Source organism: Oreochromis aureus, linkage group 7 (assembly GCF_013358895.1).
Source record: "Oreochromis aureus strain Israel breed Guangdong linkage group 7, ZZ_aureus, whole genome shotgun sequence".
Classification (NCBI taxonomy): domain Eukaryota; kingdom Metazoa; phylum Chordata; class Actinopteri; order Cichliformes; family Cichlidae; genus Oreochromis; species Oreochromis aureus.
This window is the reverse complement of record NC_052948.1, coordinates 46,533,263-46,551,062: the sequence shown is the minus strand read 5'-3', so window position 1 is coordinate 46,551,062 and position 17,800 is coordinate 46,533,263. Positions and strand designations below refer to the sequence as shown.

Sequence of the window (17,800 nt, the reverse complement as noted above, 5' to 3'; positions counted from 1 at the left end):
AAAAGCCAAGCACAGGCCACAGGTCATGCCAAAAAAAAAAAGTGTATCACAAAAGATGGTTTGGTCTAGCAGCAGCACACGTTTATTTTGAGACCTTATACGCAACCCCCCCCATCCACCCTTTCCCCAACCGAACATCTCTCTCTCTCTCACACACACACACGCACACACACACGCACACACACACACACACACACACGCACACACACGCACGCACACACACGCACACACGCACACACACACACACACACACTTTCCTGTGACCTAAGAACCTTCCAGTGAGCACCATACCAAGCCTAGCACACATGTGCTCAAATAGCATTTAACCTTGGGTAACCTCATCGCACTGGTAAAGCACTGAAGTGGGCTGTGGCTGATCCTACGCTTGTTTATCTCTGTCTCAGGCAAGAAATGAGTAAAGAACGTTGAAATAACCATCACACATCATGAAAATCCCCTGGAGTTTACATAATGTGTGTAGAAGCATAGGTGTTGGCCACGCAGATATAGGAAATGCACTTACATCATGTAAGGTTTCCAGGAACCGATCAGTTTGATCTGCCTTTTGATGCATGGGTCCTTTGCCATGCAGTTATATAATTCCTCGAGACAGCGTTAAGAAAAAGAAAAATCACTTTTGGAATTTTGTTTTTTCAAAATACTTTTCTCTGTCTGCCAGGTTAGTCACATTGCTAATGGACATGAGGATTGTTAATGAGTAGAGAGTTTTTGTCCTCCTTAGATCAGCCTTTCTCAAACTTCAGAATCCTGCAGCCCAGTTAGAAATCTCAATAAACCCACCAGACTAGTTGCGTTTTAGCAGTTTTAGTTTGATCTTTAACTGACTTGCTTGTCGAGAGCGATTCTTCATTAGCAGCTTTCCTCTTCCCTTATTATAGCCCCCATTTTGAGCTCTTTCCCTGTCAATACTCACACAATGCACACACATACTTGTAGATCACACGAGAGCAATGACAGATAATGTGTAACTAAAAACCCCACGCCTTTGTTTTATTAGTTCTGAAAGAAACAACTGTATCAGTTATATTTGATTGTAACTTTTATCTTAAACCGTTTTATGCATTTGCTGCAAATGATGTCTTGCAGCCGACCAGCAGCAGCTTTAAGAGAGCACGCTGTGAGAACCAATGGGCTTACAGCATTTGCTTTTTGCTGAGGTTTAGATAAGAATCAGTGAAACCACTCTGGTAGGTCAAGGCTATACATGCCAGAGTCTTGCTTGGATAGGCCGAAGATGAGGTAATGGTCACCTTGACTCAATGAACTTTGGAAAAAAAAAAGTCAAGTCACATCTCAGCTAATATGCTGGATGATGGCCCCATGTTTTGTATGAACAGAAAACAAGCTAAGCATGATGATGATTGGCCTTTACGGATGCAAAGGGATAGACTTTTCTTTTGGACTTTTAAAATGAAGCCGGCTATTTCTAACACTCCGTTTCCCAACACTGGCTAATCGTTACAGTCACAAGCCAAGAAGAATTCCTAGAATTGACACAATCATCCCCTCACCCTCAACCGGTCCCAGCAGATGCCTGCCCCTCCCTAAGCCTGGTTCTGCTGGAGGTTTCTTCCTGTTAAAAGGGAGTTTTTCCTTCCTACTGTCGCCCAGTGCTTGCTCAAAGGGGGTAATTTGATTATTAGGGTTTTCACTGTATTACTGTAGCATCTTTACTTTACAATATTAAGCACCTTGAGGTGACTACTTTTTCGATTTGGTGCTATATAAATACAATCTAACTGAATTGAGCTGAAACCCTAAGAAAAAGTCAAGAAATCAAAGTGGGTTTCTACATCTTGCCCAACGGTCGCGAAATCATCAGGTAAGTCAAGTTGTGATTTAGCAGTAATTGCTAGCACATGTTATCTTTGGAAAAGGGAGGGAGTGAGGGTGGGCTGTGTTGTGAAAACGACCCGCCTCGGATTGCTGTCTTTTTCCACTGGCCCCTCCCAGCATTCGGTCCCGGCTGTTAAGACATGAAGAGCACATGCGGGACAGGTCATCACTACAGAGGAGGGGGGTGCTTTCCCCCTCGCTTATTACCTTGCGCTCTAATTAGCGAGCTTTGTTTACAGGCAGGAGTCTTGAGAGAGGCTTGAAGTTTGCAGCAATTTAATTATGCGCAGCACACAGTGAAAGAGCATGGAAAATTGTGTGTGTGTGTGTGTGTGTGTGTGTGTGTGTGTGTGTGTGTGTGTGTGTGTGTGTGTGTGTGTGTGTGTGTGTGTGGGGTGGGGGGCTGCGAGGATAAATGCCATCCACGGTGCTCTCTCGCTGGCTCTCCCTCTCTCAGTCTGGTCTACTCCTGTGCGAGTGTGTGATTCTGTTGGGTTTATGCATGCGACTGTGCGCGTGCGCGTCATCCTCTGAATTACAGGTTCAACTTTCACAGCAAGTCTAATGTACCCTCAGTGGGAGTCTGAGAATCTGACAAAATTGCTCTAATCCTTTTCAATCCTTGTTTTTTTTTTGCTACTGTCTCCAGTTATAATCAAGCACTTTCCAAGAGAATTTAGGGTCAGAGGTTTGGGGGGTGGGGGTGGTGGTGGGGGGGTGGCTCAAAAAAGTTTGAGATACTGTAAGCGAAAACATCCAAGTGGTCTCGCCGCACAAGCCTCCTTACAAGGCTACGCAGCTTTAATGAATTTTGAACGGCCCAACGCCACAAGTGAAGTGAAAAAGTGCATCCACTATGAAGTACCATCAAGGAAAAAAAAAAATCAGATTCTCCATCCTGTTTGAGAATGTGATCCCATGACCGTTTCAGAAACACATCCTCGTCATACTTCTTGGTACTCTGTAATTCTCTGCCATGGCTACGTGCTTCTATTCATGCTGAAAATACTTGGAACAATCAAATGTGCACATGCTCCCTTTCGTTTTTTTTTTTCTCTACTCAAGAACAAATGCACACACACATGCACAGTCTCTCTCTCACACACACACACACACACACACACACACACACATATACACAACACAAGCACGACATTCATGCCATGTGATCTTGCTAGGCATTATGCCAACGGCCAAACATGTCACTTACAAGAAATCTCTGAGACACAGAGAGAGGGAGAGAGGGAGAAATTGTGCACATTTGTCAGTTTGTGAGAGCTCCTTGTCAAGTGTAAGTACAGTGCATACACAGGGAGCAGGAGATTTAGCTGCTACAGTTATCTGCAAGTGTAGTGTGGTGTGGGGGCAGTCGATTCTGAGAAAAAACCAGACACGTGATCTCTGAGATCTAATGTGGAATTGTTCTAAGGAACATGCCATGTTTACTGTTCATTGTCTAAATTCTTGGAAGGCTTCCTGAAAAGCAGTTAGTGAGCCAGAGCGGCCCAAATCACTAACATTTCAAGATTCCTAATGGCTTTCGCTGATCCTCTCTCCCTCTCATTTGGTCCCGCATTATTTCGTCCTTTGCTAACATGCATGTTGTGTAAGTTCACAGGAAATGACAATAGGTGTCGAAAAATTTTCATAGCTGCATTATTATTTCTGTGTGCGCTTTTGGAATACCAAAATAAAATTAGTACAGTACTAAAGAAAAACAAAAGAAAGAAAAACGCCACACATACCTCCAGAAGATATATCTTATCCGTCAATCTGTTTTCCTCGAGAGAGGCAGGAAGGCTGCCAAACCTACTGGTGTTTTCCAAGAAAAAAACTTGGCCTCATTACATATGAAATGAGCAGGAGATTCGAGGAACTGCCCAACCCTGTTTAGTGGGTTTGGCAAATACCTTTTGTGCTGCAAACGTGTGCCACTCTAATAGCTGAGCTGTAAAACAGCAGCGGTGAAGCAAGACAAGAAATGTGAACCTTCTTGTGCCGACTTTAGCATGAAGTCTAAAGGTCTTCACATGCACTGGGAGCGAACCTAACGAGTAAAACAACTTAAGCAAACACCTTTTGTAGCTAACAGCAAACACACCTTAATGTATGAAACTCCCAACTTCACTCTTACCGATGAGGAAGTATGCGGACAAAGCCCGGTCACTGGGGCCAACAAATTTGCTTAGCATTTACCTGCTTTTCATGAACTCAGAATGTATACTTCTAGTGTTTATTTGTGTCATTCGAGTCTGCGCTGACTGTGACGGCACGTTTTACTCTCACTATCTGCGCTAGTTGCGCACATTACATAAGCTCTGGCTCCATCGCCGTGCTGCCATTCTGTTTAATCCCTAAAAGAGAACATAACCCGCTTTCTTTTTAGCAAAAAGAAGTTGTCACATACACATGTGTTTACATACCCACAAGCTATGAAGGAGAAAAAATCCTGTCCCTCGTGCTTCTTTCCTTTAGATTGGGAGTGCCTGTGAATGAGCCGTGTTGTTTTCCAGACGGTCGTGATGTCAAAACGGGCTAGGCTGTTACACGTCTTTGATGGAAGTTTCACATCTTATGGTGTCATCTGATCCAGAGTGGCAATACAATCAGTGCATTTGTCTGATCCCACCGGCGTGTCTGAACAAAGTTCACACTACATATACACGTAGCTTTAAAAACCATACATGCCCTGCCTGTATTTTTAGAATTTCCACGTCTTTCCCCAATTCCTGTTTTGACAGGCTTACTTTTATTATTTGCTTTTACTTAATTGCCCATGCCGCTTCTGACAGCTGTATCAGGGCAAAGCTAAAACCCAGAGGGATGGCACATTGAATGAGCGAGTTACCATGTGGCAGTTGCCTGTGCAGAAGTCAGAGAATGCTAAGTTTCCTCTACTGTATTTAAATTGTTTAGCCGTACAGCACATTTTATGCCGTCATCCTAGCTGAGGTATAATTTGCATTTGGAGTGTGCAACGTTAATTGAGGCTTTACATTTGAAGGCAGAAGCCTGCTAAGGTCCGGCAGCATCAAGGGTGAAATCTTAAGTCAGACACTGAGGAAGGGGTGGAGTCTCACATAAGATGCATCTAACTACCAACAATTTTACAGGCGATTCCTTTCCTGAGCAAGTACGGATAAAACTTACCAAACAGATAGGGAATCTGAACAAAATACAAAAAAAGAGGGGATTAACCGGCCCTCAAATAGACCACTGCTTTCCCTTACTGAATCAGTGTGAGGCACTGCTTATTTTAAAGCACTTCCTATTAGCATAAGGACATTATTTTCCTCACTTACCCTCTACATACACATGTAGTTGGCAAGAAACACCAAAGTCAATTTTACAGCGTTAGCACTACTGGGTTAGGGAGGAAGGAGTCATACTCCAGTATTCTTTAGAAACACCACAAAGAGGAGAAACTACATGGCAAAAACACTTGCATGTTCCCCAGAAAGATCCAAATACATGCATGAATGTTAAAGTCTGAGCACGAACAAGCTTACCTCCACATTTAATTAGACATTACCATGTGCTGGTGTATGTAGATAAATTCAGCTAAAGGAAAAATGCGTATCTTTCCCAGAATTCCTGAACGCTTACTAGAAATGCCATGTCTTCACAGTTACCCTTAACTGCTTAAACCTCAATTCCATGAACAGTAGCCTACATGCCTGAACATACCAGTAGGAGCAGGTTTTTTTCGTCCATCGGGGTTTAACTCGAACAAGTAGCATGTGTGTTACCAAGAAAGCACAGAAGTAACCTATGAGAATACAATGTATGACTGTTGGTATCGCATACCATCAGCAATGACTCATGCTTGTCTCAGGAAAGGAAAATCATAGACACATAAACACACTCCCCACACAAGTTTACACGCATACACAGAGGAAAGTGCGCCAAGCATGAGGGCGAACATGCGCACATGCATACACGCATGCGCACGTGCACACAGTAAATGAAGCAGCGCTAGAGATGGTTGCTGATTTTTCATCTAGTCGACAGTGCCCTTGTTTGGTTTTTCTTTAATAAAGCCAGGGTACAAATCTGCAGTTAAGATGATCTTTAAAGCCAGCAGCTGCAGGGTTTGATAACCAGCGTGCTACTGTAAATTACATTTGGGATTAACCCTACTTAAATATTTGCTGTGTAAGAAATAACAGGGGAAATCACCTCCAGGTGGCTTTCTATGACTGCTTTACACACTGATGAAGTTAACGCCACCCCCAAATCTCTTGCACATCTACAGAGGAATTTACTGGGAACGTCCATTTTCCTGCAGAGCACCTTTTAATTTAAAGGTCTGACAAGCGATGAGGAAAGAATCTCACCGTTTCCCCTCTCCTTCGGCCTTTTCTCTGTCAGCGTGTCCACATCAGTTTTATTTATTGAATCTCTCTCGCTCTCTCCTTGACACTCCCTACACGCACAGCCCCCGGCCCCCTTGTGGAATGCTGTATAGAGAGAGGCCTATGGAGGAAGGGCATCCCAGGACACAGCTAGAGCACACACAGAGGCACACACATACGTACACTAACCCACTCACTGACACACGCAAATGCATACACACTTTCTCTCTCACACACACGCGCACATACACACACACACACACACACACACACACAGACAAATACAGCTGTTGAGAGCCATCAGAACCCTTTGGCAGATGCCCAAATCAAAGACCACTGGTGTCGGAGGGCCTCCGTTCAGAGCGAAAGAAAGAACGAGGAAAAAAAAGGCTCCCATTTTCCATGTATGTTATCTTAAAGGCTGGACATAAAAACTTGGCAGCGTGAGCTAACATTACTGTGAACCGATTTCCTTGTAATGAAGGGAGGGTATGATAAACTGCCCTCATAAAAATCTGTCTCTGTGTTGTCTTAGGGCAACCAGGTACACCTATGGATGCATAATGATTTAAAAGGGCAGCTTAAAATTAGTGCAATGCACCTTCACACCTTCTTATATCCACAGGGTATATATTTATATATACGCAGAAACAGATGGGTGTTAAAACATAAAGTTACACTGCAGTTTGAAAGGGTTCATTCACCTAATAACCCCACCTGAGTGTCACCTGTTGAGGACACGGAAGCTTAATATAAAGTAGGCTGCATTGCTTAACTTTTTGCCACGTTATCATAAAAGTAAGACAAAATGTGTCTAAGATTTTTTTAAAGAAAAAAAGGCATTTTGTCTTCTTAAGAAACAAACAATTGACTCACCAGTGGACTAGACAATAATAATTACAGCGACAGAGAGAACGCGTGTGTGCTGGGGGAGGAAAAGTGACAGGAAATGAAGAAAACTACCACAAGCTACATGCCGGGTAGCCACACACTGCACCCATGTACACAAGGAGAAGAGAGAGAAGAGGGGGGTGGGGGGTGTTGTTGTTTTGTATGTATAGCCAGATGGCTCCTGCTGGGGGTTCAAGTAAGGTAAATGGAACCACGGCTGACAGATTTGACTCAACAGCATGCACAAATAACGTATATACATATATTTTTTTCCCAACCCATATATGCCAAACATAAACTTCAGAGCCCCCTCATCCCCACTTTTTTTAACAGCCATGTACCTTTCTAACCTAGCCAGTGGGTCAGCCAAAGAGGCCAAGTGTTAAAACCAGACTCTAGCCGAAAAATAACCCCCCCAAAAAGAAACAACAGTCATGAAAATGTAAGCTGATATTCTATAGATTTTCTTTTTTAGCGACTACAACCAATAAAATCATGTCTGCAACACCAGTACCTCCATCCATCCGACCTGAAATCTATAGCATTACAATAGATGCATTATGGGTGGAGATTTATCTTTTTTCTTTTTTTTTTAACCTCATCGTGACGCAAGACCGATAATAGCTTGCCACTTTCACCACTCAGTACAGTTGAAACTAATGACAACACCAGTTCCTGTGGTTAAGAGCAATGGCCAACATTATCATTAGACTGCAAATTTTGGGTGTTGGGGGGGGGGGGGGTAGAAGAGGTTAGGGTGAGAAACTACAACTACTATCAGCCTGATTAAATTCCTTCAGAGGCGCGTGGTACAGTTACACATTTTCCGACGTGACTTCGTAAAGTTTAAGGCGCTAACTTAGTTTTAGGTGGCCGTAATAACTGAAATTCCGACCGGCAAAAATAAATAAATAATATTTAAAAAAAAAAAAAAAAAAAAAAAAAAAAAGCAATGAAGAGAGAGGGAGAAACGAGTACTGCATGGTAAAACCTATGCGTCATACGAATCAGGCTCAGTAAATATCAAGCCAAGAGAGAGATAGAGAGAGACAGAAGGGGGGGGGGGGGATATATTTACCCGATGCGTCGCTATTCCATAAAATCAGCTGGCCCAGATGTGGCAGGCTTTCTCTTCTTATAGCCTATAAAGTTTGGGAGGCGTTTGTTTTTAGTTTTTAGTTTTTCTAAAGAAAAGAAGAAGAAGAAGCAGGCCCCGGTTTCCCTTCGTCCGCTGGCTCACTCTTTCACTTTATCTCCGGCCGCTCGTTCCCCATCTCTATCCCACTCTCTCTTTCTCTGCCCGCTTCTGTCCCTTTGCAGGAAGTAAACGCAGCTCACATGAACAGTATACGGACTGCATGCAGCCTGACATCATGCAGCACTCGGCAAATAGTTCTTTTTAAAGACACAGACATTTTTGGACCCGCCAGGTTACTGTAGGTACTCTGTCCTACTGTAGTCTACGCGGCAAACGGGCTGTCGGCAGCAGCGGTCGGTCATATCGTGCGCCTTCACGGACACATGAACCCGCTGCACTCTGCGGGCTTTAAAGGTGTAGACTGCTGCGGAACACTTTTTAACGAGCTCACCGGACAGGTTCGCGCGCCTCCACCCCGCCACTAACGTGTTCCTGAAAAGACAACACACTTGGGAGCACATTTGGGGGGCTATAAGTAGGGCAGGGGAGGGTTGCACGGCTCAATGAGACCCCATTCGGTGTCGTCTACATGTGTGGTTACTTCACGTGTCATTATGCGATGACAGTCCGGGCTACATGATGCGCATGTGTGCCGTTCTGCTAAATTATAAGCGCCAACTGCTGGCGGTGTGACCTCAAGTCAACTTTTCTTTACTGCAGGCCTGTATCACGGTGTCACAGCACGATAAATCACTGCAGGAGCCTCCAGTCTACCACATGAAATCGCCATATTCGTTTATTTAGATTTTTCACAATGTTATACTATATTTACCGTATTGACTTGAGTTATTTTATGATCGTCCAATCACATTTTTACTTTTCACTTGTAAATTTATACACTGCAATAGCAATTAAAATCAGTGATTTTACCAGGCGTTTTAGTGATTTTAACTGTAGTTCATACATACACACATATATCAGGGATGTCAAGCATAAGGCCCAGGGGCCAGAACTGGCCATGTAAAGACTAGAATCCGGCCCACTAGACTTCTTTAGAAAATGTAAAAGGACTGCATAGATTTTGAACTTTTAACTGTATTTTCACAAGTTTTAGAGCTTTTCCTATTGATAAAGACCCCAACACTGATTGCCAAGGACATTTTCTGTGAATTAATGAAAACTTTATATACTCAATTTATAATTACAGGATAGTATAATTAGTCTGTGCAATGATCTACCAGAACTTTTTCTGTAACATTACACTTTGTTGGGTTGAGTTTCCTTTCACCTTTTATTCTAGATAAAACACACACACACACACACACACACACACACATCTATGTTTGCAGGGTTAACATATAGTACTGGTTTTTGTAATAAAGCTGTTATTGTATGTGAGCATACATGACATATTTGTTTCTGTAATGGCACCAGCATCACTGGGAGAGTACAGGTCAGGAGGATCCCAGCAAAGAGAAGGCTCTCTGTGAGATAAACTTCTGTGGTACCAGATGTATGGAGCAACAGCGGGTACAAATGTAAATGTGGAGAGGCTGTGTCTTTTGTATTTCCTCTGTAGCATGAGAGAGATAATCCCCGCATGAATAAATATCTCAATCCACTTGGAACTATCTTTTTCATATTCGCCTTCCTCAATTCAACCACCATCCTTTAGTTTCACTGATCTGGCCTGCAAAGAGGGCTGTATGATGTAACATGAGTTTACAGTTACAAGTACATTTACTTACAAAATATATATGAGTCAGTCGTTCTTCTCCCTTTTTATTTGCATAGTCACACATTTTTTAAAAAGTAGCCTCCTAAGTTGTAGTAGTATCCTAATGACTGGTGACCTCTGGTGACCTCTTAAACCACTTAATTAATTTTATAGGGTGGCTGGATTATCTTTAGAGGCCAGAAGAGAGAAAAACAGAAAATATTAATGCAGTAATTGTATGTATCTTTGTGAAACTAAGTAGAACGAGTGTAGATATCTAACTGCTGCACTCAAAAATGGATTTTTCGCCTTTAATAAACATCCATCCATTCGCTTCTGCTTATCCTTTCCAGGGTCGCGGGGGGCGCTGGAGCCTATCCCAGCTGTCATAGGGCGAGAGGCGGGGTACACCCTGGACAGGTCGCCAGTCTGTCGCAGGGCCAACACACAGGGACAGACAACCATTCACGCTCACATTCACACCTAGTGACAATTTGGATTATCCAATTAACCTATCCCCTCAAACTGCATGTCTTTGGACGGTGGGAGGAAGCCGGAGTACCCGGAGGGAACCCACGCAAACACGGGGAGAACATGCAAACTCCACACAGAAATACCCCGGCCTGACGGTGGAATTGAACTCAGGACCTTCTTGCTGTGCGGCAACAGTGCTAACCACCGTGCCACCGTGCTGCCCCTTTATAACAAATCATCTGAAACTGGTTTCTTGAACATGGCAATGAGTTTACTGTACTCACTTTAATGAGTACAATACAGCAGTAGTCATGACAGTTGGAGAAATGTTTTCAGCACCTTGTTGAATCTGTACTGTGAAGAATTACATTTTCTGCTGGCAAAACGGGGTCCAACCCAGCACTAGCAAGATTTAGCTAGTAAAGAGGACAGTTAGTGTAAGATTTAAAGGTATTTCGATTAGTTTCCTCAACAATCATTGCTACATATACTAACCTATTCCATGATGACGAATAACTCTTAGTCCTGTGTTACTTCAGCATAAGCGTATATACGTTTATATATGTTATAAAAGTCTGTGGTAGGACTTTAATATTCCTAAAGTTCGGGTCATAATGATCTTTTATTATTTAAGCACACACCTATTGTCATTCATTTTTACAAGGACTTTTGTTTTTCCCAGTTGTGGCTTACAGCCCAGCCAAACCAGTAAAAGCCCTAAGTGTAGCCTAATTAAATGACAGCTTTTGCTGTTTGCTCCAGTAAACTGTCATTTTGCAAAGCTGAATGTTGACACACGATATTTTACTTTCTGCACCAACAACAAAACCTGATCTTGTGTTTCGTACGCATTTCCATATTCTCGTTTCTCATAAAGGCCGGGTTAAAAGTTCAAGATAAGAGCTGGAAAAAAGGAAACAAACGCAAATGTCGGTGAAACTGACAAGTCATTCAGACTAAGCAAAAAAATTCAGCTTTTCATAAAGAATGAAGAAATGAAACTGAACAGTGACTGACTTAATCATCAAGCCCACCTAAAGAGCTATGTTGGCATCACGGGACAATTCATGTTCTCTAGTTCTCTGTGTAATTCAGGCTGTCAGATTGACCTGGCTCAGAACATGAGGCATATGATGTGTTGATCCAATGAACAAAAGCTTATTGTTGCTCTGATTAGCCATTTATAGCCCGGGGCCTTGTGGGTCTGAAGCATGTCTCAGTCAGCCCACCAGCCACTGTGTTGAAAGTTCAAATCTAAAGTTGGTACTCTGTACTTCCATCCTCTTTTGCATGCTTTCCTAATCATGGCTATCCAACCTAATGCTTATGCATGACAAGAACAAAAAAATAGTTAAAATCTTCAAAGCAAACCCAGGTTTAGAATTAAAGCGCACATTTCAGTGCCTTCATTAGTTCCAGTAAGGCATACTTCATGCCATGTGAAAATGAGGCTATATAAGGTGATTGGGGCACAGCCATCTCCATTGTTATGCTTGGCACAAACAGCAGGATCTAGTTGTGGTTGGTGTTTGCGTGCTGGAGGAAGCTAAACAGAGAAGTCTGTCAGAGCAGCTCCGAGACCATGTGAAGAACGACTGATTGAACACTTGACCCAAAGCCGTTCTCAGTTTGAACTGTCACACACTCTTATGACACAGCTCGAGGCATGCCGTCATGAGTGTTAGACTACACAGTAAACACATTCATTTGGCCATGCATTGTAAAGCACAAACCAGCTCATGGACAAAAAAGAATTTATTAAACAGCTTTAAAAAAAAAAATGTTTGTGACTCAGGCTATACCCTTTGCCCTATTTTGCCCAAAACATATAAAAAACACAACAAAAACTTTCTGATGCAGCACATTCAAGGCAAAAAACTCCCAAAACACCTTACCTGATTTTAATTTGGCCACTGCCATCTTCTTGTTCACCTCTCCATCACTTACAGGACTCCTGCTATTTTCAGATTGCTCTCTGGAAGTCCTACGTTTTAAACACTCGCCCCCCTCCACGGGCTTTAAACTCGCGCAGACAGGGAACGTCAATACCTGTGTCATCATCTGTCATCTAGCTATGAGACCAAGCCTGAAGGCTGGTTGCAACTAGGAGCACAGGTGTTGCTTATTTCCTGTCACTCACGAGGTTGTGCACCATGAGTTCGCCTCCTCTCCCCTCCCCCAGGAGTCAGACTGTCAACAGAAATATGTACTGTAATGTCTTAAGCTGTCTAAGGGAGGACATTCAGCACAAGCGACCTCAAAGCTGGGTTTTTTTTGGTCATACCAACACAGTTGTGGCTTTCCGTCTGCCCTCCTCACCAGATTTGGATTTTTATTACTTTGAACGCTTCCTTAAACTCTAACTCAGAGTAAAGCGTCACTGTTTTGACATAGTGAAGAAGATCCAGTGCACATCCCAGATTCGGGTGGGAACAAGACTTCCAAGGAGAATTCTAAAAATCACAGGAGTGTGCAAAGGGTTCAAGCACCAAATCGACAGACAGTGGCCAAATTTGAATCCAGGGAAGTTTTTTTTTCTATTTATCAGGTGGAGTCAGTCAACTTCTTTTTTTTTTTTTTTTAAACTGTGCTTTCTATTTTACATTGTAATTTTATTTATACACTACATCAGTTAAATGCACCGATTCATACACAGTATCATGACATCCACTTTGTGCTCTAGCATGACTTTTTTGTGACACAGATCACTGACCTGCATCCACAGTCACGATGCACATCAGTCATCTGTTAAGTCACTCCTCCATGCAACAAACACATTCCTAGATGAGATGTCCTTTAAAGTCCATTAAGACGTTTTACAAATGGCACAAAATACAAGAATAACTTCATATAAAGTCACAAGTCTCACTCTCATTTTTGACATTTCTAACTTCTCTGAAGTATGTAGGACTGACATTTTTTAAAAGAACAACTATGTTTAAGCCACGCAGACTGGTTTAAAGATCGCATCAATGCTTCTGATGCTTCTTATTGGATTTTAACCTTATCTACAATAAACCAAATGAGATTTTGCGCCTTTTCTGACTAGAGCCGAGTCAAATATAAGTATTTGAGTGCAAAACTTTCACATCACACGCCACATTTATCATGTTTCTCATGACAGAGCTACATATCCACGAACACCATTAAGCACCAGCCGAGTCCCCCCACCAGAAACATGGTGATCTGCATGCTGTATATAATCAGGTCATTAAGCACACCCAAGTCCAGTCGCCGGTGCCCCAGCAAAAGCAGGATGACAGACAGCTTGTATTGCAGGCGCAGGAGCACACGCACGCTGATGTACTGCAGGAAGAAGAGCGCAGAAAGCGACACCCAGAGCAGAGAGGTCAGCAGGCTGCAGCCAAAGTAGAGGAGGAAGCGGAGGAAGCTGTACATGCAGCGTGAGCGCAGGTACAGGTCAAAGTTATTGTACTTAGTCCGCACTAGCTTGGAAGTGTGTGCCGACCCACAGGCCGAGTGCATGCAGGTGGTGTGGGGGCCATGGAAACTGCGCACCCGCCGTGGGATGGGGATCACAGGCATGGATGGGCTACAGGAGCCCGACAAAGTGCACTGGAGTCCTTGATCCAGATGTGAAAGCCGCTTCAGGGGAGGCAGTTAGCTTCATGGGGAGGCGATCCAGGATGCTCCCTTCCCTCTGCTGTTAGTCAGGGGTTCTCTTTAAAAATGGAACAAGGCTCTGTGAAGAAATTAGATGGTTAATATGCTTTTAAATGCACATTCAAACGGCACACACACCTACAAGAAAGGCAAGCTTATACACAATACCCATAGATATGCAGGTTGAAAAAGACCTATGTATATTTAAAAAATTAAGCTAGTGATCATACTTGGATGATTAAACCATAGCCACAGCACATTATATGCAACCCCAAAGCATCCTTTCTTCATATTGTGGTCTAGAGATAAGTAACAGTGCAGAATCTTACATGAAACACCGAGACGTCTTCCTCCACAACAAAACAAAATATCACGGCTGTTTGACTCGCATACGTCCAGAGGATTGCATCACATTATTTAAATTTTCCAGCAACATGCATACAAGCTTTATTTTCCTATTTTTTTCTTTCTCAAGATAAACCGTGAAGGCGGCAGCGAGCCGGTGCGTTTACGTCCTGTCGCAAAATATACGAGTCATCCTGCTGTGACGGCAGAAGCCGACTTAAAGGGGAAGTGCTCCTCAAGAAAAGGAGCTTGGTTTAGATTTGTGCTTGTTTGCTCGTATGTAATGTTCAGCTGCTTTGCAGTTATTTTAGCAACCACATATTAAGCAAGTATTACGTATGGTTTGCGCAATATGTCGACTGCAGATATGTGTGTAGGCCTACTACAACTCGAAGGCGAATCATATTAGTTTAAGCTAACTTCAAGGGTCACAGTTTCACCACCGTTTGGCCTTTAGACCACATTTCTTCAGCATGAATAACGTTTAGAAAAGCAGCACGCAGTTCCTGGATATGTTACAGTCCTTACAGTGTGCAAATAAGGTCCAGGAAATATCACATCACCATTTTATTATGTTTTTCTTTCTTTCTTTTTTTGCTAGAAAAAAAGACATTTTTTTTGTTGTTTTGCCTCTGTACACCATCACAGTGGATTGTAAATTAGCAATGATAATATGTGATTGAAGTGCAGTGTTTCAGTTTTAATTCAAGGTTGTTTTCCTTTTTTTTTTTTTTTACATAATATATATATATGGAGTGGCCAAGTTAAAAAAAAAAATCTAGTACATCCTCAAGAAATGGTCAGCAATGCCAAAAGGTGTGAAAGATTACAGACGGTAACTACAGTGCATGATGACAGAATTCTTTCCATGGTTAAGAAAAACCACTGCACAAGTCAAGAACTCCCACAAGGAGGTAGGCGCATAATTGTCGATGTCTAAAGTAGAGAGATGCCTTCATGAATGGAAATACAGGGTTTGCAGCAAAGTGCAAAACACTGGTTACACTCAAGACTAGGAAGGAAGGAAGGAAGATTGTATTTGTCGGAAATCTCCAAAAGTTGAATCTGTTCATCTGGACGTAGCGTTTTGTGGGAGAAACGTTTTGTCACTCATCCAAGTGACTTCTTCAGTCTCAGCTGACTGCAGGTTTCCCCAAACCTTATAACCAGTACATTTGCATAATGACTGAAACCAGCCCACTGAAGGAACAATGGGCTGTGAGGTCAGTTCCTTAATCATAATTATGCAAATTACTTTCCTGGATGATTGAGAATGCATCAAGATATTTGTCGGAAACTTTGTCAGCACAGTTCTGAAAAACAAACAAGCAAACTTTGGACAGATGAAACCCAGATTAACTAACACCAAAATGATCATAAGAGATAAACATTGATGTGAGTTTGGCCGATTAAATTCGAGCATCTGAAAATGGAGGACTGCGTATAAAACTGGTTGCAGTTCTAAAAAGTTCATGCAGAATTTTGCATAAAACTCCTTGAATTAACGCGTAAAATCTGCACTTCAGTCACAGTCACATATTGTATGATTTGAAATCCACTGTGGTGGTTTATAGAGCAAAACTGCAAGAAATGCTGTACCTAACTGTATGTTCACAGTCACCTGGGTGTCTCATTAATCAGATGTGTTCACAAATATTCTGAATTCCTTAAATCTTGCCCTTGACAAATACCCCCCTATTATAATCAAAATAATAACAATGTGAGTAAAGTAATGTCAATGAAAATATAAAACTACAAGAACACTGCTAGTGCATTAAAAAAAGTATTTTCAGCCTTTCTGAATACTGCTAAATAATATATATATTTAAAATCACAATAACATCTGATTGGTGTGCTGTTTACCACACCAAATGCAATAAAAGCTACCATTTAGGACTGTTGCATTAGACTGCATTAGTTTACCTTGACCTATTAAACCTGTGTTTTACAGAAGCCAGCAAATTGGAGTCCTGTGACTTGCGGCCGTTTTAGTAAAAAGACGCCATAAAGGGCAGTCTGCAAACCAAACACAATGTTGCTATGCATGTCCATTTGCACGTCCTCATAAGCTGTGTGCCACATAAACATGGTCAAGTCTCTCTGTATATCACGTAACCTTCACTGGGTAGATTTATTGGTGAGCCCAAGGATTACATCTCTGGTATCTGTCAGCAAGCCAGATGGCAGCAGGTGACCATAAGTCATAATAAATGCAGGGGTATTTTTTTATTTTTTTAAAGGCGTTTATTACAGTTGTTAATAGGGATCTGGGTCACTTTGCTGAGAATTTAAAGGTGTATTATGCAACATTAGAAAAACAAACCTATAATATTTAATCAAACAAACATAAAGCTGTCACCGAGGCTGAATATATGAATCTGTGTGCTTTTCTTTCGCATTATGATTGATTTTAGTAATGAAGTCCATAGCATAATAATTTGAGTGGTAGCCAAAGTCTGAAGTCAGCTCTGACCTTACAAATTTAATAGCTGTATATTTATTAAAATGGAGAGTATTTTCTGTGCTCACTAGCACAAAATGTTATCGGAGCGCTTTCCATTATAAGTTTGTAGTGGTTCGCTTCACTCCTTGAATCAAAAACTGTCTCTCGCCGATCTCCTTTCCCCCCCAGTTTTGCTCTGTATTACTTAATAAATCTAAAACGGCACCATACACTTTATACCACACTCTTCAAGGTGCCATGGTGCACATATTTGATAAAAGTTACACTGTAATTACAATAAAATCTATTCTCATTACAACCTGCATTTCAGTTGTTGTGTATAATCTCCGTCTGTATCACAACTGTGGTAAAAAGTGTGTGCTGGGCATAGATAAGTGAGTGCAGCCTTTAAACCCACTCACCAGCAGTAACAGCCGTCTATATTCTATATAATGCAGACAGTATTGTTGTATCCTACAGATGCCTATATTGCTTCCTTCAGTGAGATATTTACCGAGAACGTTTTCTCTTAAAGAGTTCTTAAAAGCTCAGGGTCGTTGCTGTAGCGCTTATTGGAAGCGACGCTTTGAATGCTGCATTTCATCATCATTTGCTTATGTAATCATTTGTGCTAATGTATAAACCTGATCTTTGGGTTAGCGAGAGACAACCTCTGTCCAAGCTTCAGGTGAAAAACAAGGATAATTCTCATTTTTAATAGAAAAAATTTGTTACCCCTGGAAATGTGAACCTTAAATCTGCATGTTATTCCCATTAGGAATAGAGGCTGAATCCACACTTTTCTTCATGGACAATTTTATCACAACCCAGTCATATAAAAGTATCCATTAGTTCGCCTTTAGCTGTATACGCTTTTTTCCCCAAGCTTTGAAATGGGTCTTTGGATCTCTTTGGGGACAAAACCTGCAGCACAGGTTATTGGACTGATTCCACTT

At 42.0% G+C, this 17,800-nt stretch overlaps 2 protein-coding genes across 4 annotated transcripts in view; both read right to left on the bottom strand.

The window, feature by feature from the left end:
* The window catches only part of LOC116331694 (nucleus accumbens-associated protein 2), a 35,132-nt gene extending 22,703 nt beyond the window's left edge, over positions 1-12,429 (bottom strand). Inside the window, exon 1 of one of the 3 annotated variants that reach the window (XM_039614505.1) lies at positions 12,328-12,429. The gene's annotated coding sequence lies outside the window, so the exon portion shown is untranslated. Of the gene's footprint in view, positions 1-4,280; positions 4,531-8,181; positions 8,617-12,327 lie in introns of those variants that run through there. The other 2 variants (XM_039614506.1, XM_039614509.1) reach the window with 2 other exon arrangements.
* LOC116331765 (transmembrane protein 250) lies at positions 12,170-14,563 on the bottom strand. Its single transcript, XM_031754551.2, has 2 exons — positions 14,386-14,563; positions 12,170-14,135 (listed from the first exon to the last, which is right to left on the bottom strand). Exon 2 carries the CDS (start codon positions 13,976-13,978, stop codon positions 13,559-13,561), a length of 420 nt encoding a protein of 139 aa, XP_031610411.1. The 5' UTR covers positions 13,979-14,135; positions 14,386-14,563; the 3' UTR covers positions 12,170-13,558.
* Positions 14,564-17,800: the final 3,237 nt, after the last annotated feature.

Coding starts and splice junctions, on each gene's coding strand:
- LOC116331765 (XM_031754551.2), bottom strand. CDS start 13,978: ATGCCTGTGATCCCCATCCCACGGCGGGTGCGCAGTTTCCATGGCCCC.